This window comes from Marmota monax, unplaced genomic scaffold, assembly GCF_021218885.2.
Source record: "Marmota monax isolate L192 unplaced genomic scaffold, Marmota_monax_Labrador192_F-V1.1 WCK01_AAM20220418_F8-fsc00122, whole genome shotgun sequence".
Lineage (NCBI taxonomy): Eukaryota > Metazoa > Chordata > Mammalia > Rodentia > Sciuridae > Marmota > Marmota monax.
This window is the reverse complement of record NW_026695223.1, coordinates 121,410-147,101: the sequence shown is the minus strand read 5'-3', so window position 1 is coordinate 147,101 and position 25,692 is coordinate 121,410. Positions and strand designations below refer to the sequence as shown.

The 25,692-nt window shown below is 33.7% G+C and overlaps 1 protein-coding gene across 7 annotated transcripts in view; it reads left to right on the top strand.

Moving 5' to 3' along the window:
- Cnot4 (CCR4-NOT transcription complex subunit 4) overlaps positions 1–25,692 on the top strand; it is a 121,315-nt gene that overhangs the window by 53,562 nt on the left and 42,061 nt on the right. For 3 of the 7 annotated variants that reach the window (XM_046434069.2, XM_046434071.2, XM_046434073.2), the window contains exons 2-7: positions 2,933–3,198; positions 9,857–10,054; positions 16,176–16,262; positions 17,038–17,139; positions 17,854–17,979; positions 20,725–20,849. In XM_046434069.2, the coding sequence (XP_046290025.1) occupies positions 3,025–3,198; positions 9,857–10,054; positions 16,176–16,262; positions 17,038–17,139; positions 17,854–17,979; positions 20,725–20,849 (812 nt within the window). In that variant the 5' untranslated portion in view covers positions 2,933–3,024. Of the gene's footprint in view, positions 1–166; positions 254–2,932; positions 3,199–9,856; positions 10,055–16,175; positions 16,263–17,037; positions 17,140–17,853; positions 17,980–20,724; positions 20,859–25,692 lie in introns of all 7 variants that reach the window. The other 4 variants (XM_046434070.2, XM_046434067.2, XM_046434072.2 and 1 more) reach the window with 2 other exon arrangements.

Sequence of the window (25,692 nt, the reverse complement as noted above, 5' to 3'; positions counted from 1 at the left end):
GTTCAGAGAGATTACATTTGGAACTTTCTTTATACTTGAAATTCCTAAAAGTTCATGTCTCTTCACATTTTTGAGACATTAAGTTCTAGAACTTCTGAGTGTCTTATCCAAGATCATAGCTACTTAATGGATAATATGAAGTGAAGTCTTTTTCTTTAAATTTCAGTGTTCTTCTGTATCAGACTGATTAACCTGCTGTGTGGCATCTCTCCATGGTGCTAGAAGTGTGAAGATGTACCTGCTTTTGTATTAGGTATACTTCTTACTTCTTTGTCCCTTTTCTTCCATCTAAATGGAAAGATGCATAGTCTTGTAAACTTTTTTAAAATTAAAAAGCAAATCTAATGAAACAGACATTATTATTACTGTGTGTATATATGTGACTGCGTGACCAATATGATTCTGCAACCTGTACACTCAGAAAAATGAGGAATAATATCCCATCTGATTCAAATGTATGGTATGTCAGGGTCATTGTACTGTCATGTGTAACTAATTAAAACAAATAAAAAAATACAAAAAAGCAAATTAATATTAAAAAGCAAAAACTTCAATGTGTCATCTTTTATTTATAGTAATATACTTTCTAGAAAGATTTGCAGGTCATAAACACCAGTATATTATTTCCTTCCCATCCATAGATTCTTTCACTAAAACGCAAATAAGCTGTAGTTAAGCAAAAGCTGGCTTATTGTCTAAGGTATTAAAAGTACAATCTGCACTCCTTTATTAGTTTAGTTTGGTTTCCTGTTGATAGAACCTGTATTTAAGCCTGTGTTTTCTAGAGGTACAGTTTTTGAATGGCCAGATTGGAAGATCCATTAGAAAATAACTGAATACTGCTACTTTTATATATGAAGGTATCTGATAGTGGCAAATCCAGATCTGTAGCTCAGGAGTGCTATATTGTTTACCAATACATATTCAGTGTATTTCTTTCTTTGTTGTTGTTGTTGTTGTTGTTGTGCTGAGGATTGAACCCATGGCCTTGTGCATGTGTGGCAAGTACTATACCAGTTGAGCTACCCAGCCCTCGGTGTACTTTTTTTTAAACACTTTAATTTTGAAGTAATTACAGAGTCACAGAAAGATACCATTTCTTTTGGTGGGGGGGGGTAATTACTAACAAAAGTCAAAAGTTTCTTGAGGGAAATGAAAACAATTTCTCTTCTTAAAATTTGGCCATTTGATGTATGAAAATATTTTTTTTCAGCAATTCAGATAATACCAATTTTTCTAACAAAAAATTAGTCATTTATAGTTTGTTTTGTAATTTGACAACATCTCAATGTTCAAACTTTTTTTTTTTTTGGTGAAGGAAATATCTGTATCTATACTTCTGTCTATATATGGCTTAATAAATCTATATAGAAGTAAATGTAGGGCTGGGATTGTAGCTCAGTGGTAGAGTGCTTGCTTAGCACGGGCAGGATCCGGGTTCGATTCTCAGCACCACATAAAAATAAAGGCATTGTTGGGGCTGGAGATGTGGCTCAAGCGGTAGCGCGCTCGCCTGGCATGCACATGGCGATGGGTTCGATCCTTAGCGCCGCATACCAATAAAGATGTTGTGTCCGCCGAAAACTAAAAAATAAATATTAAAAAATTCTCTCTCTCTCGCTCTCTCAAAAATAAAATAAAGGAATTGTGTTGTGTCCATCTACAAAAAAGATTGATTTATTCTCTCTCTCTCAAAAAAAAGTAAATGTATATAAATGTTAGTTTATATGTATATATAATGCTCCTGTTTTCAAATGCTTAACTTTAGAATAAGACATATTTCTGAGTTAACACATATTTACCTTATGGCTTATCTTAACTTACTTAATGATTTCCCCGTTAATGGATGGTGTGTTGTTTGTAGTTTTCTATATTATGAACAGTGCTGAAGAACATAGCAACTGCTTGATGCATGTGTGTGTTTATGTAGAAATCTTCTTAGTTGATACAAGGGAGTGGATTGTGAGCAAAGGCTTCCTGAAGGGAATCCAGGCAGCCTCACTTAATAGCTGTGTAACTTAAGGCAAGATAATAGATTCCATTTCCTCCATCAAAGAGGGACTAGATTAGTGATAATCTCCACTTTTGAAGTGGAGGTACGAACTTCTTTGACAGACTAATAGGAAAAATAAAAGCTATTTTTTGGTTGATTAAATAAAGAAGTTGATCATCTTTTCATCATTATTTCATAATCAAAATCACTCATAATCAAATCACTTGTAATTCTCCTGTGAGGATGTTTAGCTCTAGCCTAGCTTTTCTGTGGCAAGAGCTTGATATTAATGTGTAATACTAGATGATTAAAGTTTTATCTTTTTCAATTGGTTTCATGTAAATTGTGACATATTTTTAGCATATTATAATACTTCTTTAGATAATATGGCAATTTTACTAGCTTTTAGGTCAGAGATAAGATATTTTATAGTGTTTTTAAAGCTTAAGATGTTTCTTTATCTTATTTTCATAAAATAATTAGTAAAATAAATAGTGCTGTAAATTATTATTAAATGTTTTATCTAGAAAAAAGGAAGTTCTTTTATATTTCTGTTGAAATAAAAAAATTATTGCCAGGCCTTTTGTATTGCTATGCAAAATTTTTCAGAAATCTAAGATTAGAGCAGAATATTCTCTCCTTCATCCATCCCACTCACCACCCCCCCTCCATCAGGGAGTATCAGGAATTGAACCTAAGGGTGCTTCACAAGTGAGCCACATTTCTGGCCCTTTGTATTTTTTATTTTGAAACAGGGTCTTGCTACGTTGCCCAGACTGGCCTGGAATTTGCTGTCCTCCTTTGTCTCCTTCTCTAGTTGCTGGGATTACAGGCATGCCACACATGGCTTTTTCTAAATTTTTTGATGATATCATTTTTGATTATTGGGTATGCTGTTTTCTCCAATAGTAAACATTATCTTTTATGTTTCTTATGCAGGTCTTCAAAGTTCTACATTTTAGCTTTCAGTGCTGAACTTCCTTCTCCCTTAAATTATTATAAACTTTTGCTGCTGTTTAATAAACGTGAAGATGTCTCGAAGTCCTGATGCTAAGGAAGACCCTGTGGAATGCCCTCTTTGCATGGAGCCCTTGGAGATAGATGATATCAACTTTTTCCCTTGCACCTGTGGCTACCAGATTTGTCGATTTTGTTGGCATCGAATTCGCACTGATGAAAATGGACTTTGTCCTGCATGTAGAAAGGTAAATACTTCAAAATCACCTTATAGTTATTTAACTGTATAGTGTTTAAAAATTTTTAACTTTACAGTTCTAACTGTATAGTTCTTTTCCCTCATGAATATGAGTAATTGGTTATAAACAGTCTGCAAACCTCAGGTGAGATTATATGTAGCATTATATCTTTAAGAAATAGTGAGGGCTGGGGTTGTGGCTCAGTGGTAGAGTGCTTGCCTAGCATGTGTAAGGCCATGGGTTCTATTCTTGGCATTGCATACAAATAAATAAAGGTCCATTGACAACTAAAAAAATATTTAAAAAATAAAATAAAGGGCAAAATGAGGTGGAAAGAACATTGCCCTGGGAGTCAGACTCAAGTCAAGGCTTTGTTGTTAACTAGCTGTGTGACCTTTATGAAGTTAAATAACCTTTCTGGTTGAGGAAATGGACAGTCGATGGGGCTTGCTGTTAAGAGATTAGGAATAAAGAAATGAATTTGGGTAGGATGATATGAAACTGGAAAAACATGCTCTGTATATTGTTGGGGAGTTCATTTAAATTCTCTAGTACAAAATAGGTGAGAAGTTAAGATTTTTACTGAAAGAAGTTAATAATGGCAGAGAAATTATGGTTCAGAAGTTTATAACTGCTTATTTGTTGAACCCTTGCTATAATTCTAGGCTGATATTACCATACGCGTTTTACACTTGTCCAGAGTCACCAACTTCTGAGTGGTAAATTTGGAATTTAGATAAACTTTTGAGTATAAAGTCTTTTTTTTTTTTTTTTCCTGAAATACTGTGTTATTGAAAGCCCCTTCTAACTCTAAGAATGTGTGAGTTTTGATGTTCTGTGGATTTTGTTATTTTGATAAACAACTACAACACAGCTACAGTGTAATAAATAAACTATTAGGGTAGGTAGGACTGCTACATTTCCATTTAAAGGATTTTATTTGTGACCTTAGGGATTAAGATGTCTGTTATGTTATTATGAAATTTGTCTTCACTTTCATATTATACAATTCAAACTTTGTTTTTTTTTTAAATTACTTTTATTTTTTTAAATACATGACAGTGGAATGTATCACAATCTTATTCATATCTCTGAATATAAAGTATGTTCACACCAATTCATGTCTTCATACATGTACTCTGGATAATGATGTCCATCACATTCCATCATCGTTACTAACCCCCTGCCCCCTCCCTTCCCCTCTCACCCCTCTGCCCTATCTAGAGTTCGTCTATTCCTCCCATGCTTGCTCTGCCTACCCCATTTATTTTCTAATTAACTGTTTCAAAGAACTTCTGTGTTCATTACCACCAAATTTTGAAAAAATCAAAACATGTTTTTCATGTCTAGAATTTAGAAAATAAACTACTTCTAACCTTTTTACCTGAGGATTTATAAGAAATTTCAGAAACTGATGCATAATTCACTTCTGTTTATTTTAAAAATCAAATGGGCACATATTTTATGTCACATAAATAAAAAATCTATTTAAGTGTTAATATAGTTCATATATTTGTATATTACATATATTGTACATATAACATAATATGTAATATATCTATAGCATGTATTTATATAGAAATGTGAATAGAAAGGTAAGTGAAAACTTTAGCATTGCTTTAGTCAAAAAATATATACATTTTTATGAATTTTAAGTATTTAGTCATATTTTTAAAATCAGCCATTCAAAAGAAAACAGTCATATTGAACTATTTTATTGAAAGAGGTGACTTTTAGGATCACTCAAGATTCTAAGAAGTGTGAATTTGATTGACTTCACAAAGTCATTATTTCTTAATAGATTGGGAGAAGCTCATCAGTGGGACATGAGCTGAATGTGTCCTGTCAGAGACTAGTAAGTCTTTAGTCTTTGGAGACCAGCCCCACTGGCTGTGTTTACACAGAGGGTTATCACAAATGTTACTAGATGTCTGAAGAGGGCAGGGAAGTGCCTGCAGTTTACTAGTAATCCAGTTCTGTAGGAAGAGGGCCTACAGAGGCCACTCTGTAAGGTAGCTTGTCAAGATAGTGTGAGTAAACTTGGAGTTGCAAGTGGGGAGATGGTTGAAGCAAGCTCTGGTTTTGGCTCACAAGAGGAAATGTGTCCTTCTGCAGGAAGGTTTAAGAGCTTTGAAAAACAAAACCAAGAAAGTTTAGTGTTGCTCTTTGTCCTAGTTGCTAAACAGATTATTTGGTCAATTTTATTTATTTATATTTTTATTTTTTAGTTATAGTTGGACACAGTACCTTTATTTTATTCGTATATTTTTATGTGGTGCTGAGGCTCGAATCCAGGGTCTTGCACGTGAGAGGCGGGTGCTCTACCACTGAGCCACAACCCCAGCCCAACTTGGTCATTTTTAGTATGTCCTTTTGTCTCCCCCTCCACCCCCAGGCTTTTTTTCTTTTTTTTCCTCATGGTGCTGGGGATCAAACCCAGGTTCTTGCGCATGCTAAGCACATACTCTACCACTGAGTTATATCCACAGCCTTAACTGCCTTTGTGTGTCCACTTAGTGCAGCATTTCTAAGAAAAATACCTGGTGGGAAACAGGAGATGTGGGGGAACATAGGCGGTGCATTGACATAGTATCATGTAATATTCACTCACATGAAAACCAGAGACTAAACAAGGAAGTGTGAACTTCAACAGAAATGTTACTACTTTCATCTGAGAAATAATAGAAGATATTGTGTCCATGAAACAAGAACAAGACAGTATATGCCCTTCAATAGATGAATGGATTTAAAAAATGTGGCATTTATACACAATGGAGTATTACTCAGCACTAAAAAATGACAAAATCATGGAATTTGCAGGGAAATGGATGGCATTAGAGTAGATTATGCTAAGTGAAGCTAGCCAATCCCTAAAAAACAAATGCCAAATGTCTTCTTTGATATAAGGAGAGCAACTAAAAACAGAGCAGGGAGGAAGAGCATGAGAAAAAGGTTAACATTAAACAGGGACGAGAAGTGGGAGGGAAAGGGAGAGAGAAGGGAAATTGCATGGAAATGGAAGGAGACGCTCATTGTTATACAAAATTACATATAAGAGGATGTGAGGGGAAAGGGAAAAAAATCAAGGGAGAGAAATGAATTACAGTAGATGGGCTAGAGAGAGAAGATGGGAGGGGAGGGGAGGGGGGATAGTAGAGGATAGGAAAGATAGCAGAATACAACAGTCACTAGTATGGCAATATGTAAAAACGTGGATGTGTAACCGATATGATTCTGCAATCTGTATACGGGGTAAAAATGGGAGTTCATAACCCACTTGAATCAAATGTATGAAATATGATATGTCAAGAGCTTTGTAATGTTTTGAACAACCAATAAAAAAATGGCAAAAAAAGAACAAGACAGTATGAAAAAGAACATTCAATGAACAATAACCATAGTTATTGTTTTTAGTAGAATCTTTTTTTAATTTAATATTTTTAGTTGTTGATGGACCTTTATTTATTTATTTATTTATTTATTTATTTATTTATTTATTTATTTATATGACCTGCTGAGAATCGAACCCAGTGCCTCACACATGCTAGGCAAGCACTCTACCACTGAGCTACAACTCTAGCCCCAATAACTATAGTTATTAAAAATTAAAATAAAGTAGCAGAAATAACTTAATGAAAGTGTTGGAAGATGAGGTGGAGAAGATCTTTGAGAAAGCATTAAAAAAAAGATATGGAATATTTGAGAAAAATTAAGCATATTTGAGGAGCAATCAAAGAGGTCAAATACCAATAATTAAGTACTCTGAAAGAGAATATAAAGATACAGGGGAGAAATAATTATCAAGTATATGATGGAAGAGTATTTCCTAGAACCAAAAGTCATGTTTCCTGATGAATAGGCCTTTCAAGTACCTAGCATTAACTTTTATTTTGAAATATCAGAATACTGAAGTTCTATGAATTTGCAGAGCAGAAAAACATATGAAAGACCAAGAATCAGAATTGTTTCAGATTCTGATCTTTGTTATCCATCTGTAAAATAAAAATTATGGTCTTCTGTAATGTTGATTTAAGAGATCAAAATGAAAATTATAAGGGCTGAGGATGTGGCTCAAGTGGTAACGCGCTCGCCTGGTATGCGCGGGGCGCTGGGTTCAATCCTCAGTGCCACATAAAAATAAAATAAAGATGTTGTGTCCGCCAAAACCTGAAAAATAAATATTAAAAAATTCTCTCTCTCTCTCTCTCTCTCTCAAAAAAATGAAAATTATGAATTATTTTGAATCAGTAATTGTAAAATGACTTATCTTAATATCTAGAGTGAGGCCTAAATGGTATGTAAAGGAAAAGTTAAAGATGTAAATGTATTAGAAAACAGAAGAAAAATTAGCAAACAGAACAAAAATTAGCAAACTTATTTTAAGCTTTTGAAATCAGAAAAGAAAAAAAAAGCTCTGGTATGGTGGAAGGTAGGGGAGTAAGCAGAATTTAGTGAAATAGGAAGAAAAAGTTCAGTAAAAGAGCTGATTCTCTAAAAAGACCAAAACAATCAAATTCTTGGAAAGTCTGATAAAAGTAAACATCACAAGTAAACAGCATTTGGAATCAAAGCAAGAACATAACACATGGGGAAGAAATTAAATGATTACAGTAGACCAGGTTAGTTAGTAATTTGATATGTGATTCATCTTTGTGCTTTTTTTGGTACTTGTTGTATAAGTTTTATACTAGTGTGTACACAGCTCCAAATACCTTCAAGAGATTAAAATCCAGTCAGGTAGATAAGATTGGAAGGAGATAATACATGTACAGAAAAGTGAGACAAGAAAGTTTTGAGAGGCAGAGTTGAGAAAAACCTCAAATGAAGACTATGTGATTGATTGAGGAATTGAACTTTCTTTCTTTAATAGATCTTAGCCATTTGGGCCCTGGAATTAAAATGCAAGAAATAATTTAATTTTCATCTGAAAAACATACTTTTTAAAGAAAATGCTGCTAAATTTCCAATTTTAGTTAGTAATTTAGTGTTTATTTGGCAGATACTGAACTTTTAAAAAGAGCCATACTGTGTTATTTTATATTTGATCCTGGAATCCTAAGGATCATACAAAAGTCAGGTCACTGAGCCAGATGTTTTGTTGCCCCCTACTCACAAGTTGGAACATGCCAAATAGGACCAATTAACTAAGAGGTTCAGATTTTGTGATGTTTTAATCAAATGGCATGGGTGCCAACATCGTTTTTAGGTGACTAGGTATATAGTTTTTTGATGATATGATAAGCTATGAAGAGTATACAATTTTCTTTAAAAGCAGCAGGTTAAATTTGAAAGTAGGCATAAAAGGGAAAGAATCAGGTTGTTGGAGAACTTAAGATACTAACTAGTAGAAGTTGAGGAACATAAAAGGAAATCTCACTTTGTAAATTGCTGTTCTGGGTATGTTCACAAGTTTGAGGGGTTTTGTTTGTTATTTACTTACATATGAAGAGATGAAAATAATTTCATATTAAAGGCATTAGTAAGGATTTAGGTTTCTGGATAGTCTCTCCATTATTCTCTGTTCCTACTTTTTTTCTTATTGGCATAATTTTTGTTGTCCTCCACTTCCATATTCTGATAGGCACAGTTTTCCAGCCAATTCTGGTTCTTATTCCTTGCAATCTCTTCATAACCAGTTTTTAATATTATTGCATTTAATGTTCATCTTCCATTTATCATTAGCAATATTTATTAGTGATAATAAATGACTTTGGTTATGGGCAGGACATGATTTTAATCACTTTATAAGTGTATTCTCTGCTAACTCTTACAAAAACTCTCTGGCTAAAGTACTGTAATTTCTGTTTTACAGATGAGGAGACTGAGGCAGAGAGGTCACATGATCTCAGGGTGAGCTAGGATTCAAAGCCAGGCACTCAGACTCCACAGCTCTTATTTGGACTCCTGTAGCCCTGACATTAGCAGTAGGAATGAAAATAATGCCATAATTTTGAGAAGCAAAAGATAAAGACACAAAACAGTGAAATTCCTAGCTTATTGAGGGATTTATTATGTGCTAGGCACAGTAAGAATAGCTCTTTTAGTGTTACTTTATCTTTACATCAACCTTTAAGATTATTTTCATTTTACATACGAGGATACTGAGACATAGAGTCTAACTTGCCCATTACTACCTGACTGCTGTTAAAACTAAATTCAGACTCCTGAGTCCAGTATCTAGATATTACTATTTGCTATTTCTCTCACTATCAGACTGAGGATGTATTAAAGAAAAAGCATATAACTTTATTAATCTTTCAGCATGTGGTAGATTTTATTATGTATTTGTTGATTATAATATGTAAATCCCATATTTAGATAAGAGAATGTATATTCTTTGCCTCTTATGCATTACCTTAGAAGCTTCTTGTAAACTGCGTGTTGTGCACTGTGGCAAATACCAAGACTGGGTGTTGGTGGTATTGGTGGTCACTTAGAACCTTTGATATTTTAATGCTAAAAGTGGTCTGTGCTAAGTTCCAAAATGAAGTATTTTAATAACTATTTTATTTGATATTTAACTTATTAAATAAAAACAATTTAATCTATTAAAAAAAAAAGGAAATTAGAAACAACCTTATACCCGCCATCCAGAATTGGACACTTGTTATTTATTCAGTTTTTTATTTATTTAATGCTAATGTCTGTGTTTGTTTTATGCTTAAAGCCATATCCAGAAGATCCAGCAGTTTACAAACCCCTCTCCCAGGAAGAACTGCAAAGGATAAAGAATGAGAAAAAACAGAAACAAAATGAGAGAAAACAGAAAATATCAGAAAATCGCAAACATTTGGCTAGTGTACGTGTTGTACAAAAAAACCTCGTCTTTGTTGTAGGTCTGTCCCAGCGCCTAGCTGACCCAGAGGTGAGTGCTCTTCCCGTTTTCTTTGTCAACTTGACATTTTTCTTGTGTGTTTGCTGGTTTGGAAATGATAGTTGACCCTATTTACCTGTAGGATCCTTCTGAATATATGAAACCTTGGAGAACATAAGAAATGACATTTTAATAATAGCTGAGGAACCAGTGACCATTTATGATCTTAGGCAAATGTTTCATCTCTTTCTTGGCCTCAGTTTCTTTGGTTGTAAAATTAAGTAGGTGAACTAGATTTCTGAAGTTCCCTTTACTCTGCAAATGGATAATGGTTCTATTTTTGCCCTTAATAGTAACATGTGACATGAATACTCTGATTCTTTCCTCTTTTCTGTAGCTGTGTTAAGGACCAACAATGGAGATGCAGTTATTTGAACCGACTAGAGATCATAATGACCTTTTTTTTTTTTTAATTCTACCTAAATAGTAATTTTTAGTTTTTTTGTAACTGCTACAGTACTATGTCACTCTCCTTTATTTATTCATTATAATATAATTTTAGGAAAAAGAGGATAATTTGATTAAGTGAAATAAAGGACCAAGTTATTTGTTACTCATTTGGGGCAGGATAGATTTTAACTTTTTTTGTTTACTGCCTCTTTTTCTTTCCTTCTACCACCAGTCTGATTGACGTATTATTGAGTTTATATTTTTTTTGAGGCCCATAAATATGCATGTGCAGATTTTTAATTTCTTATATACTATGAAGAGCTGACTAGATTGTTGGGATGGCAAGTAGAAACTGACTGACAGCCAGAGTATTCAGTAGGAGAGAGTTGGATTTTGGGAATCTTCCAAAAGGACTCCTTGAAAGTGGTTGAAGTAATATCTTTGTAGTGTCAATCAGAAGGAGAATTGTAGTAAATGTGCCTAAGGAAGAAGGAATATTTGAACTTGGCTGAAGCCCCCAGAAAGGGAATAGATTGTAGCTCAGTGAAAGAGCTTGTACTTAGCATGTATAGGCCCTGGATTCAGTCCTCTCCTGCACAAAACAAAACAAAAACACCCCAGAAAGAGGAACTATAAGGAGTCTATCTGTGTGTAAAAATTAATTTAAAATAGTTATTTGTTGATAGTGAGTTTGTTATGTGTTGAGAGTATAAAGGACTTGAGAATCAATACAGGAGAAAGTCAGGGAGACATTATTAAGGAGAATCTTATGGTCAGTTAACATGGAGGCAACTCAAGAATTACTAGACCCTAGGTTCAGTGATCCTGACAGTAGTGGGCTACATGATATGCAGAAAACCAGGTTCTTTCCAGAGCCAAAGAGGTGAGTGAACAACTCAACTGTAGTAACTATATATGTTGAGAGCTTATTTTAGCACTATGACTCAACTTTTCAGCAGCTAATTCTTCGATTTCCTAAGCTTCTATTTTCTGCTTACTCCTCAGGCAGACAAAAATCCCACCTCTCCCTTAACCATTTCCTTGAACATGGCTACAATTTTGCAGTAAACCTTTTCTCTCTTAACTCTGCCTCTTTTTCTACTCGAGGGCACTTCATATTTTCTACTCCTGATCTTACTGATTAGAATCTAATTTTCTGAAACTGCTACTCCAGTAAATTAATGGAACATTTATCTTGATTTGAGAGCTCTTGGATATGAATGTACTTGTTTTTGTTACTATGTCTTGGGTCTACTCAATTCTAGTACTGGGGACATATGGAACAGACACAAAGGTAGATGAAATTAAGTCATAGCTCAACTCTGATATTTGGATTATAGGTTTCCAATCTCTTTTGAGTCTGTGATTTGTAAGAGGATTTTATTTACTTACAGAGATTCTTTATTTTTACTTCAAATAACTTCAGATTAATCTGAAGAACTGTTACACAAAAGGAAAGCAATCTAGGTGGTAACTACTTAGAGATAGCACTTTATCAGGAATCTAAATATACCTATAAAAATCACTAGTTTAACACTTTTAAAAATCATTATTGCTAATAGTGAGATTCATTTTCTTAAAACTTTTAATTCATTTTCTTAAACATTTGTTTTTAAGACCAGAGACAGTGCTTTTTAAAAATCAAATACTACTAATTCTTTGTGTCTTTTAAAAATCTCTTTAATTTATTTGTATAACTTTATCATAAGTTTTTGGAAAACTTAAAGTTGGCTTCACTAAAAAATTCAAAGAAATTTCAAATTGTCAGTGTTACTTTCAAATCACAGACGATCCCTGTAGCTTACTTATATTAAAGTAATTTGCTATGTCAACAAATTCTGGTTAACAAAACAAGTGAGAAATAAAGCTTATTTTGAAAATAATTTTTGTACACTAGAAAGCTTTATACTAAGATTGTAAAGTGTATTCATTTATTTATTTCTGTGGTCAATAGAAAAACGTCTTTGAAGCCATGGTAATTAGTGTCAACGATTAGATTAGAGGTAATGATGAAAAAATTTTAAGTTTACAAATTTTAGATTTGGAGAGACTTACTTCATTAATTTCTTGGATATATACCATGTGCTAGGGAGCTTTGATATTGGGGATAATTTAGATAGCAAGCCCTACCAATTCTACCCTTAACAATCTTGCAGTCTAAAGAGGAGACAGAATTTAAATGCTTATGTGGGTGTTGAACACTTATAAATAAGGAAGTATACAGCTTTTTGGGAACATGTAACATGTAACAGCAGGGTGCTAAGCTAGTATAGAGATTTACAAAAAAACTCCTTGAAAAAAGAATGATTTATATAGGCTTAAAGACCTAATAAGCCGGTCTTAACTAGGGACAGTAGCATCCCAGACATGTGTGGTAGCCCCAGAGAGCATTGTGTTTGAGGAATTAAAAGATTGTTTAGACACAGCCATTTTATCTTAAAAATGAGAAACTGAAGCAAAGAAAGGTTGAGTGATTTGCCTGTGGTCATAGAGCTCCTATTCTAGTGTATTCTATACTGATGATTGGTCTATTATTATCCATTTATTCATTTATCCACTCAACCGTCCATGAAATTTTTGTTTTTCTCTGTAGTGTCTGTGAACACTTAACTATGTTTCCAAAGAACATTATAGCAAGACAATTTAGTCATTAGGCATGCTATTGAGCATTTATAATTTTGTCACATAATTATATTTTAATTATATTGTATGTTCTGTGTTAATGCTAAAAGAGACCCACTGTGAAGTAAATGTATGATATTGAATACCTAAATAATGAGCTGATAAACAGCATGCTCTGTCTACTTCCCATATCCTTTCTTTATTCAATAGAACACTGTTTTGCTTGTTGTTTAGGCAGAATATGGAGTGTTCAAATTAATATAAAAAGTTTAAATTCTTGGGATTTCCCTTGCCTGGGCAGCCTATTCCATATTAATATATTGCTGTCACTTGGAGGTTCACCAGTGCTGTATTCCATATAGTTGTTTGTTCATTGCTAACACCAATTTTTCAGTAAACATGTCAGTAAGTAATATGCCAGGCACTATGTAAAATATGATAAACAAGATAGTACCTGCTTTTTTACAAAAATAACAGTATGGCATGAGAAGTACTGTGTGCTATGGAGGCACAAGGGATAGCACCTGATCTCACAGGGGAGGTGTATCATCCTCTGCTATCTTTGGGGTAAAGTGCTCCTGGCACACGAACTATATACAAAGAGACTTCTATCTACAGTATGATTTGTTTGACCAGAATACTAGAGAGGAATGGTGAGAAAAAGGGTAGGCAAGGTAAGTGGCAGTGTCATAAAGGGCTTTCTAACAATGCTTAAGGAAGGAATTTTCACTTTATCCTAAAGGCAGCAGGAAGCTGTTGAATGTTTTTAAGAACAGAGTGACACGGCTAAATATGTGCTTTGAAAATAGCATTCTGGCTGCATTGTGGACATGTCAGTGTAATATTGTACCATTCTTGTGTTGTTATGAAGGTTATTATACCCAAATGTTTGCCAGAAACTATTTCTATAAATGAGTGGTTTTTAACTTTATCAGATTCATCGCCTACTTAAAAAAAAAAAAAAACTGATATGTATTATAGCCCTTTACTTTAATAAAATGACTTCTTGATAATATGTTTCCCCATGTAATTTGAAAAAAAATATGTATATAAAGGAGAAATAAAAGGAAAATAATCAGAAATTTATAGCTACATGTAAGTGCTTGGGCACCACTACTCTAGAACCTTTTTGGTCTCAGGGCCACTAGCAGGGAGCTTACTATGAAGACACTCAGGCTCTGCATTAGATCTACTGGATCTGAATATGCACTTCAGCTAGCTCCTCAAAGGACTTGTATGTGTATTTGAGCTCTTGAAGTACTATTTTTTACACTACAAAATAGAGTAGTAAGATGCTTGGCCTCCTACTTGTAGTCTCACTGAATGTGATGACCACAAATGCACCTTGCTAAAGGTATATGCATTGGCAACTTGGGTACCATGAAATACCAATAATGTGATTTTTGTGAAGCAACTCTTAGTAAAATTGCACATACAACATGCGTAGTCTTCCTTTAATAACATCTGTACATTTAGCACATGTCAAAACTGGGGAAATACTTAAGAGTTTGTTTCTAGAGTCCATTATAAATAAGCTTTTTAAAAAATATATTTTTAGTTGTCAGTGAACCTTTATTTTATTTGTTTATATTCAATGTTGAGACTCAAACCCAGTACATGCTAGGCAAGTGCTGTACCACTGAGCAACAAACCCAGCCCATTAACTTCATTAATGTCTTAGAGAACATTCACACATTGTGCAGGATGGCTGTTTTGCAGGACTAGCTTAAGCCTTATAAGACACTCCTGACTTCCATCCACTGAATTAATGTCTCCCAATGAGCTACCCCTCAACCCTGAGACTTTATTATAAGCAACCTGAGGGTCATTATATTAGTTACTGTTTTTATCTTATCCCTAAAAGGATTTGGGTGAAAAAATATTGAAGACCTTTTAATCCATTAGAATTGGCTGTAACAAGCATAACAATTTTACTTATATGAGCACCTAAAATGAAATATGTTGAAATTAATTAGTTATATTAACTTGAAGATTGTTAAGAATTAATGACACCAGCCATAGACTGTTTACTTAAAGCTTTGATTCTATCAGATATAGAACATATTTAAATTATAAGTATGTGAACATATTATCAAATACAACTGGAAAGAGAAGTATTCTGCACCAACTCAAACAGGTGTATGCAGAAAACTTTCAGTGGGAGAGAGCTTGTTGTTTGGAGAGAGTGCAGCAACAGTAGGGCTATAGTTAATTTCTAGGGAGCAACAAAATTTAATGTTGAGTTATAAGTCATGGGAGAGTGTTTTGTGTCAAATTCGCATACTGATCAAATTAGCCAAGGTTAAGTAAGTTTGTAAGAGAAGGTAAAAGAATGCATATGATAATTACAAAAAAAAAAAAAAAAGGGAGAGGTAAGTATGAAGGGAAGTAGCCACCAAGAAGTAACCAAGTAATAGAGAAAAAAAAATGTATAATTCCCGCCCCCCACCAATGTAATTTACCAGAAAAAAGCACAGGGTGGGTGGGGGGCAGTGTGGGAAAATTTGGGAGACAATTGAAAAATTGTAAACTTGATGGACATTGAAAACTACACAGCAATAAATCAAAGCATGGAACGTTGAGGGGACACTGTTATTGTATTTGGAATTTGTAACTTATAAACAATGTCTTAATATAAAATACATAGATGTATGAGTAAAGATTGTCTTATATCTGTCTTTTGTTTCTGTCTATGCTCTTAAGACATAATTTCAGTCACTGTATTGAGAATAATTTCTTATAAGGATCATCTGTTAATGACAGTACAGTTAAGATAACTTGATCTGTTTTGTGTTTTAGAATACTATGACAATAAGAACCCATAGATCATCAGTGCAGATATTAGAAAAAATAATAGATAATACCAAAGTTAGCCTCAGTTTCTATCAGTTGGTAAAAAAAAAAAAAGAGTAGCTTTTTAGACTTCATTTTAGATTTTCTATAGATTAGCTATATAAATAACAATTAGGGAGTAATAGCATTTGTTAGAAAAAAATTACCTTTTTCCTTTTAATGACAAGGTATGGTGAATGTCCCTATTATAAGGATAAAATTGATGAAAATGGGGACAGTTTATACCTTATTTCTTCTTCTTTTATAGGTTTTAAAACGACCAGAATATTTTGGGAAGTTTGGTAAAATACATAAAGTTGTCATCAATAATAGCACATCATATGCAGGCTCACAGGTAACTAATTATAGGGATTTTTGCCTTTCCTCCCTATGGTCTGGGCTTGACCTGGGCTGTTCAGAAGGAGAATTTACTTTCTGTTATTAGAAAGCTTGAGGGTCAAAGATGTAAGGAGTGTAGTGACCTCTGTTGGTGGGGTGGGGGATTTGGAGTGCTTATTAAGAGGGAAATAATAAAATAGAAATTTTGGTCATGGGGTAAAGGGGGAAGAGGGGGAGTTGAGTTTATTATTAGGCATTCTGATAATTAGGTAATGACTTACAATCAAATACTTTTTAAGATATTCCAATTTAATTGAGCATCTTTTTAATATTGCTATTAACAGGTAGAAGAATACACTTATAGATTACATCTATTTTTGAGAGAACATAATTTCTCTCAAACATAACATAGTGTCTGTAAATATTAATTTTTAAATCTGAATTTCAGACTGTTTTGTAACCTTGACGAGCCTGTCAATTGACGTTTTAAGAAAGTAAATGCTAAAACGAAAATATTTTATTCATCTGTTATAGTCTACTTAAAATCAGATAAAGTTCAGGTATGATTGCTTTTAAATGAGCTAGTTTAGGATTTTTATAAAACTACTACTACTACTGCTACTACTACTATTAGTACTTGTCATTATTATTAACAATAGTAGTGGTAAACACCTTTAGCATTCCCTAGGCAGGTTGCTAGAGAATATTCTTTCTTTTTTTCTTTTCTCTTTTAAAGTATCCTTAAAACAATTTGAAACTAATAACAGTGGTTTGGGGTGTTTTTCCTTTAGGGTCCAAGTGCCAGTGCTTATGTAACCTATATCCGGTCAGAAGATGCTCTCAGAGCTATACAGTGTGTCAATAATGTGGTGGTAGATGGCAGAACACTTAAGGTAATATGATCCTCTTGATTTTTTTTTCTTTCTTTTTAAGAGCGAGGAATAAAATGTAGTAAGTAGAGAGAGCCCAACACATACATACTAAAGGTGAAGGAAGTTTATTTGAAGATTGCTTGTTAGGTACCCATAGCAATCTACGATAGCTGATTTGTTCATTGGTAACTTCCATAGGGTCCTGTTTGCAAGGTAGGAATCAGCATGTTCATTATTACAGGATAATCTTTTTAAAATCTTCCATATTTTGCATTTTTTAAAATTTTGTAAAAATGGTACTATTATTCTTACCAGAAATATAGTGTTCAGGTTTGTTGTCATTAAGTGCCTGAACCTTGGTTCAAATTTAAGAAAAAGATCCTACCAAGCACTGCGATGTGTAAAGAGAAGAAGAATTAGACAAAGGAATTTGCCTTCTGTGCTTAACTACTCCTAACATGAAACAGAATTTTATCTGTCTACTCTCCTGATGTCTAGGGAAGCACCTTTGGTGTTCATGTTCTAGTAGCCATAGACTGAGACGTTTTCTTTAGTTGTTCCAAATGAGCATTATCTATAATAAATCCTACTAGTAATAGTCTTTGTATTCTTGGCCATACTTATTGTTTTATCTCATCTGTGCCCATTTTAGGTGAACACTAAACATGGAAATTCTCATTGGGATGTCAGTTCACATTTTGAGTCCTCTTTCTCCCTCCCCTCTTCTTCCTGCAGGCATCTCTAGGTACAACAAAATACTGCAGTTACTTCTTAAAGAATATGCAGTGTCCAAAACCTGATTGCATGTATCTACATGAATTGGGAGATGAGGCGGCAAGCTTCACAAAAGAGGAAATGCAGGTAGTGAAGTCATATGAATTATCAACTTTGCACAAAGGGAGTACATTTTCTTTAATAAAAGTTAAAATTGCATAAGCAAAATCTAGGGAGTTGATGAAAACTGGTATTGCTTTAAAGTAGCACTTTCCAAACAAAGTGTTCTATGAAGTGTCAGTTCTGCAGATATTGTTACAATAAAAATGGGTCTTTGGTCAACTAAGTTTGAAAATGAGATTAATGAAGATGAACAGGTTTCTTTGTTTCAGGACCAGAGTTTTTATTATGCTAATAAAAATGGATATGTACATTTAAATAACCAGCACTCAGTTGACCAAAGGAAACAGTTTGTGAAATGCTACTTTAAGGGGAATGTCAGCAAAATGAAAACCAAGTGGGGAATTGTAATCATTGTTTTTTGGCCCAATCTCTATACAGAATAAGCTAGGAAATAATATTCTGTCTACTGATATTAATAAAGCAGCATTTTTATAAATTGATTCTCCCTCCAATGTGTCCACAAAGTCGCTATCCTGTACAGGATGAATTGAAGGCTTGATATCCTATGTTCTTTTCACATTTCCTCTTCTCCTATCTCCTTTCAATTTGTAGTATAAACATGCTTTTACAAGTAAAAATGTTGACCATACGGCCTATTAAATGAGGATTATACCAAAGCACAATGCTGCACTTCCCTATTATAGATGAGGACTTCAGATTGTTGCTGTGGACTTTTGCAGGAATACTTCTCATTTAGAAGGTGGGGGGCATTCATTGCTACCTTTCATTCTCCAGGTCAAACTAGAGAAAGTCTGGTAGGGCCTCCTTTAAGAGCAGATTGTTAAATAAAATGAAGTATTTTTACCCTTTTTGACTTGGAGTTAATACAGATTAAATCCCATTATAATAAGTACATTGGAGTTGCTCGACAGTATGGTCTTTATGATTCAAAACAGTGTGAAAGTAAGGTCCATCTGTATTTAATGGGAATGGAAGAGGGATTTACTGCTTACTTACTTGATAATGTTTTTTGGATAAAACTTTATAATAAAATCTAGATAGATCCTTTTCAAACTGAATTTTAATGAATGGAGAGCATACTTTACTCATATACTGTTATAATGAAAATTTCTATCAAAGAATTTCTAAGCCCCAGGTGATCTCATTTAAAGTATAACTGAGTAATAAAGCAAAATATATGGACAATTGGTTGAAATGTACTTATAATGGGATTTAAGATGTCTATAGGAACTGCCCCCAAAGAGTCATTTGAGTATCAGATTGAACACTTTGTGGCTAATGAAAGCCACAGTATCTCCTGAAATTTTCAAGGCTTCTCATGTTTTAAAGATGTAAAATCCACATCTAACTGTATTATTTTCATAACTTAAAATTGACTTCATAGTGTTGTCCTGAACTCATCCTGTTCTTTACCTGAATTTGAAAATTACTTTGAAAGGGATTTTGTTGTTGTTAAAACACTTTCCAGGGGCTGGGGATATAGCTTAGTAGGTAGAATGCTTGCACTGGGTTCAATCCTCAAAACCAAAAAAAACAAACAAACAAACAAACAAACAAACAAAAAAACCCCACAAACAAAAAACCCACTTTCCAGTGTAGAAAGAGAATTTGAAAAATTAAATCATAAAAAAAACAGAAAAATTTTCCTTGTTACTGTATAACTCAAAATTTAGAACGTATTTTTAGATCCAGTTGAAAAAAGCAAGTGACCTCAGAACAGGGAACGATGCATTGTGCAGTGTACATGATACAATCGTGCTAAAATTTGCCTTCACTGAATGTTTTGCTTTTGTTTTGATCTGCTCCATTTTGATTTTGCCATAACATCTATTTAAATCATAATTTTAAAATATTTGATATCCTTAAAGATAAGTAAAAATACCCTTTCAGACATGATACACATATAAAATGTCACTCAAAGTAGTTTCAATATAATTTATTTTTGTGTAGCTTTCACAGTGAGTCTTGGTTTGATTTTTTCCATTACATTTGTGATATTGTCTTCTGATGTGTAGCTCCACAACTATAGTAAGTACCACATTTTCTTGTTGTGTGTAGAGAAGATGTCAGCAAACCTTTTTCATAAATATTTTAGGATTTTTGGGCTATGTGGTCTCTGTCATAACTACTCAACCATCTGTTTTAACATTCCACTTGACTGTGTCCCAGTAAAATTTTATTTACAAAAACAAGTGACGGGTTGTAAATTGCTAACTCTTGGTCTAGAGTTTAAAATCACATTAATTTTTAGTTTACTCTTGATGGAGGAAAGAGAGTAAAAACAAACTAATGAAAATTTTACTTAGTGCCAAGATAATGAAGCATATTAAAAAAAATCTGTATGTGTATTATTTATATTGTTAATCTCTAGGAGATTGATTGATAAATTTGGAGTGATTGTCAGTAAACTGAATATTGGACCTGTTAGAAGACTTAATTATATGGAAGCTTTAGAAGTAGGTTTAAAATGGACCTTCTAGTGTCCTGAGCTGGTGAAATTGTTCTCTTCATAATATACTTTTCTGTACAATAAAGGGGTTGATGAAATGCTATTATATATCATAGAATTTTAATTGTAATAACTTTTGTTGGTCTAAAATTTTTTAACATCATCCTTATAGGTTTCCCTGAATCCATGAACAAACTTTGTATGTTTTAAGATATCTTTAATAATTCAGAAGTTAACTCCATATTTGATATCTGCCATTTTGTGAATCCCACTGCAGTTGTAATTTCTTCTTTTATTAGGCGGGTAAACACCAAGAATATGAACAGAAACTACTTCAAGAATTATATAAATTAAATCCCAATTTTCTTCAATTATCTACGGGTTCAGTTGATAAAAATAAGAACAAAGTGACACCACTGCAGAGGTATGATACGTAAGTACTGATATTAACATAGTTAGACATCCTCATATCTGTCAATCTTCTCTTCATTATACATCTTTTTAAGGCAAAACCTTTGACAACGTCTGTCATTTATGCACTATTGTTTAGCTGTATGAGAACTATTGATTCACAATTTCTGGGCTCAAAATATTTTTTTGCTACTGCTCCCTGGTAGCATTTCAGATAAGCCCCTTGATGATTAGACTCACCTCAGTCCAGGGAACACCTTTCTTATTCCAGAGGAAATTAAGGGGCGTTGGATATGATAACACTCTTGTCATCTAATTGAAATTTCTCCCTGATACAATGAAGGAGAAAAATATTGTAAAAGGGAGCATGGGAGTTTTTGGAAGGATTATGTGTTGGGGGGACGCATATTCATGGATATTTAATCCCAGGAATCACTGAAATCTTGTATCCTGTGAGCGAGGGTACTCATTTGGGGAGACAAATTGTCTTCTATCCTACATGCCCAATATGGTTTGGGGTGGGTGATATTGTGTCAGTGTTTAAACAAATGTATGTAGTCTTCAGTATTGAGTCTCATTCTGATCTGTAATCTTCATCTCTTGGATTATATTTGGTTTTGACCTGTCAGAAAATCATTGTTAAATAGTGATTGGAGATTTTTACCCTATTTCTGGATGTTCTTAAGCTTTATGTGTTAGGATCTTTGTTCTATTTTTTTTATACCACAGTCAAATTTAAATGATAGTTTTTAATTTAAGTTTTAAGGTTTGGATATTCAGTGTCTATTTAGTTTTTAAAAAAGTCAGAGTCATTTTTTTCCTGCTGGTACTGGGGATTGAACCCAGGGGCACTTAACCACTGAGTTATATCCCCAGCTGTTTAAAAAAATTTTTAGACAGGGTCTCAAAGTTGCCCAGGTAGGCCTTGAACTTTCAATCCTCTTGCATCAAGAGGCAAACAGCTAGGGTTGACTCCCACATAGCTAGGATTACAGATGTGTACCACTGTGCCGGGCTAAAAGAGCTATTTTCAGATGTAACCAGTAATAACTGCATGGATTGTTGTTAGAATCCATTTCTTCAAAAAGATATTTGTATAAATTGTTTAAATTTTGAAGTCCCTATTTATTCGGTTTGATAGTCGAGATTATTTAAATATTAAAGACTATTTAAATACTTATTACTTAAACACGTGTGTGTATATTTATATTTATATAGACTTCCAAGCAAAACAAAGTTGCTGTATAATAAACTGCTTGAGATTTCCTTATATAAAAGCTAGGAATAAAAGCTACGTCCAAACAGAAATCTTCCTGGGTTAACATAACAAATCTTAACCCTTTGATCATTTGTACCTGCCCTTTTCCAACCCTGTGTGTTCATGATGAGCCGTGTACTCTTTCTTATGTTATTGGTTGCTGCTTTTATAGTTCTTGGTATAAGAATGAGTCTATTGTAGCAAACATTTATTTCAGATGCATTCAGTATTTATATGCATCATCGTTCTCATTAAAAATGTTGTTATTCTAGTTAAAGTCATATTCTGGGTTTATAGCCCTTAGAGACTTCAGAGTATTACTTGAAAATTTAGATTATCTCTTTGATATAACATTTGCTATTTTCTGAATATAAAAGTTAATATTTTTATTGAAGGAAATGTGAAAAATTTATGAAAGTATACCGAAGAAAATAAGTATTGTATGTGGTCCCAGTCCTCAAGGGTTCTCACTGAAAATGATTTTTGTATTTTCCTTGTAGTATGTATTTCCTTGTGGTCTTTTTCTCCCTATGAATGTATATATATCACTATACACAAAATAACTGATTTGTTACATCTGAAAACTCAGTACGCATTATTATAAATATTTCCCCATGTCTTGAAAACATAATTTTTTCTGGCTGCATGATACTTCATTTGGTATAAATATTTGAGATGTATTAAGTTAACCTCCTGTGTTTCTGTGTTATGTTACTTTCACTTTGGTGATATTATTTATAACACTGTACTGAACATCTTTTCATGTAAATGTTTTAGTTACAGTTTTGATTGTTCTAAAAAGTAGAACTACTGATCACAGAATCCAAGAGTATACCTATTTCCTTGAGTTTGGTTTTTTCCTTCAACATATTTACCAGTTTGATAAACAACAAAAAAGATTAATTTGTATTATCTGTATTAAAATTAATTTTAATTTGTATTTGATGAATAGAGTAAAACTTTTTATACATTGTGAATTTGTTTCCCATGTTTTATTTGTGTATTTGTTTTTATGTGAATTACAGGGATGTGACTTTTTTCAATTAGTTGATTTGTGTTTCAGAATGAATTAAATTTATTTATAATTTGAGGAGGATTTATATTCTGCAACATTGATTACTTCCAACCATTATCATGGCATATCTCAAATCTCTTATCTGAGCACTGAGATGCACACCTGTAATCCCAGTGACTCAGGAGGTTGAGGCAGGAGGATCACAAGTTAAGGCCAGCCTTAGCAGTTTGGTGAGGCCCTTAGCAATTTAGCTAGAATCTGTCTCAAAATAATAAAATTAAAAGGACTAGGATGTAGCTCAGTGATAAAGTACCTCTGGGTTTAATCCCCATTATCAAAATCATCATCATCTTATTTTTGTTTTGTGTTTTTTTTGGGGGGGTTTCTTCTCAGGAAACATTTTTTTTTTTTAAATCTCTTTTCCTGATTTATCATTTTGGATCTTCCACGACTTCTAACTGTTGGAAGATTCTTAAGCAAAAATTGGAGAACAGTGTTAGCCTATGGAGCTAGCAGGCATTCTTGTCTCATTTTTACTTTTAAGGGGATATTTCTAGTGTTTTATTTGCTCTTGCATGATTTTGATCATTTGAAATAATTTTTAATTGCAATATTAAAATACATTGATATTCCTAATTTATTGAGTTTTTTTCCATTAGGTTGGAAATAAATATTGGGATTATCAAAAGATCTTTTTGGCATTTATGTACTTATTTTTCATCATTCAGAAGTTTTTAATAAACAACTTTATTATAAAAACTTTTTTTGAAAATGTAACTTTGTAAAACATTGAAAAAGTCTACTTTAACAAAGATGCTCTTTTTTTGGCATTTATAACAAGCAATTAGCTTTTACATATTTTTGTGATGAATTATTAATTTACTAATGTTTTATCGACTTTGCCTTCAATGTGAGGTATAGTTAGGTGATACACAGAGTACATTCATAATTGTTTTGGTAACAAGAGATGGCTTTGGTAACAGGAGCCAAAGTCGCAGGGGGTGGGGAGATAAAGAGAAAATTTTTTGGTGGCGGGGGTTATGGGGAGTACTGAGGATTGAATCCAGTGCCTCACCCATGCTAGGCAAGGGCTGTACCACTGACCTATATCCTTAGCCTGAAAAGGGGGAAATTTAACACAAATGAACTCATTTAATATAACTTCCCCAAACCAGGACTGCTGGGACCAGAATAAATTATGACATAGGTATTTTTGCTTTGCACATAGTTTATGATAAGGAAGTTTTTTCTGTTGTTTTTTGTTTTCTTTCTTTCTTTTTTGGGGGGATGTGTGTGTGTGTGTGGGGGGGGGGAATTGAACTTGGTGTACCACTGAGCTATATATCCCCAGCCCTTTTTGAACTTTTTATATTGAGGCAGTGTCTCACTAAGTTGAGGAGGCCTCAAAATTGAGGATCCTTCTACCTATTCCTCTCAAATAGCTGGGGTTACACGTCCAGCAGGTAGGCCCAGCAGGAAGGGTTTTTGTTCGGTTAGTTTTTGTTTTCATGTACTTATCCAAAACTTATTAAGTCACATTTGATGGCAAGGTCTAATAGCTTTCTTTCTTTCCATGACAATCCCTGAAAGAGTAAGCCTTTGGCTTTATATCCAGGGACCATGTCATACTGAGGGTCTGCTTTGCTTTGGTCTCCTCTTGCATCTTATTGCCATCCAGGGTAAGGGTAAAAAACCAGTAGGTGGTAGGGATGAATTCATAGATAAGGTTTCTTCTTTGCACGGGGAAGACTTCCCAAGTTAGAGTGATGCATATTGTAATTCTTGCTTTGGTCCTACCCAAGAGGTAGGACCCCCACCCCCCCCCCCACCCTATAAGGTAAGTTGAGAATTAAACTTTCTGGGAATAAAGAAATTCAAACAATTCTATTTTCTCATTTTTCAGTATTCCTAGATAGCAAGTAGCAGTTTTCCAAGAATTTCAGAAAAGCAAAGCCTGTGACTTCATAGATTGAGACATTAAACTTAAAATGTAATTTTAATTAAGCCAGAATACAAATCTTACAAATACTTGTACCATAGCTACTAATCTTCACTGTACCCTGATGTGGTCCCTGGATATACATATATTAGTTTGTGAATTTCTCTGTAATATCTTACTTCTATCTCATTTAATGAGCAAAACATTTTTAAAAAAGGAATTTAAAAAAGATTTTTTTTTAGAGTGGAAAGTAAAAAGCTTTATTAAAGGATAACGGAAAAGACACCCCCCCCCCCAAGGAAGGAGAGGACCCAAAAGGCGGAATCCTCTTCCCTCCATTATTATGAATTTGAGAGCATATCAGTTTGATTGAGTTTTGAGATATTGAGTACACTATTTTTCTATGTTACTAAATTGCTTTGAAATGATGACTAGCTGAGTGTGGTGGTACATGTCTGTAATCTCAGCAGCTCAGGAGGCTGATGCAGGAGGATCGCAAGTTCAAAGCCAACCTCAACAAATTAGTGAGGCCCTAAGCAACTTAGCGAGAGCCTGTCTCAAAAAAGGGATAGGGATGTAGCTTAGTGGTTAAGCACCCCTGGGTTCAATCCTGGTACCAAGGGGGAGAAAAAAGAAAAGAAGTG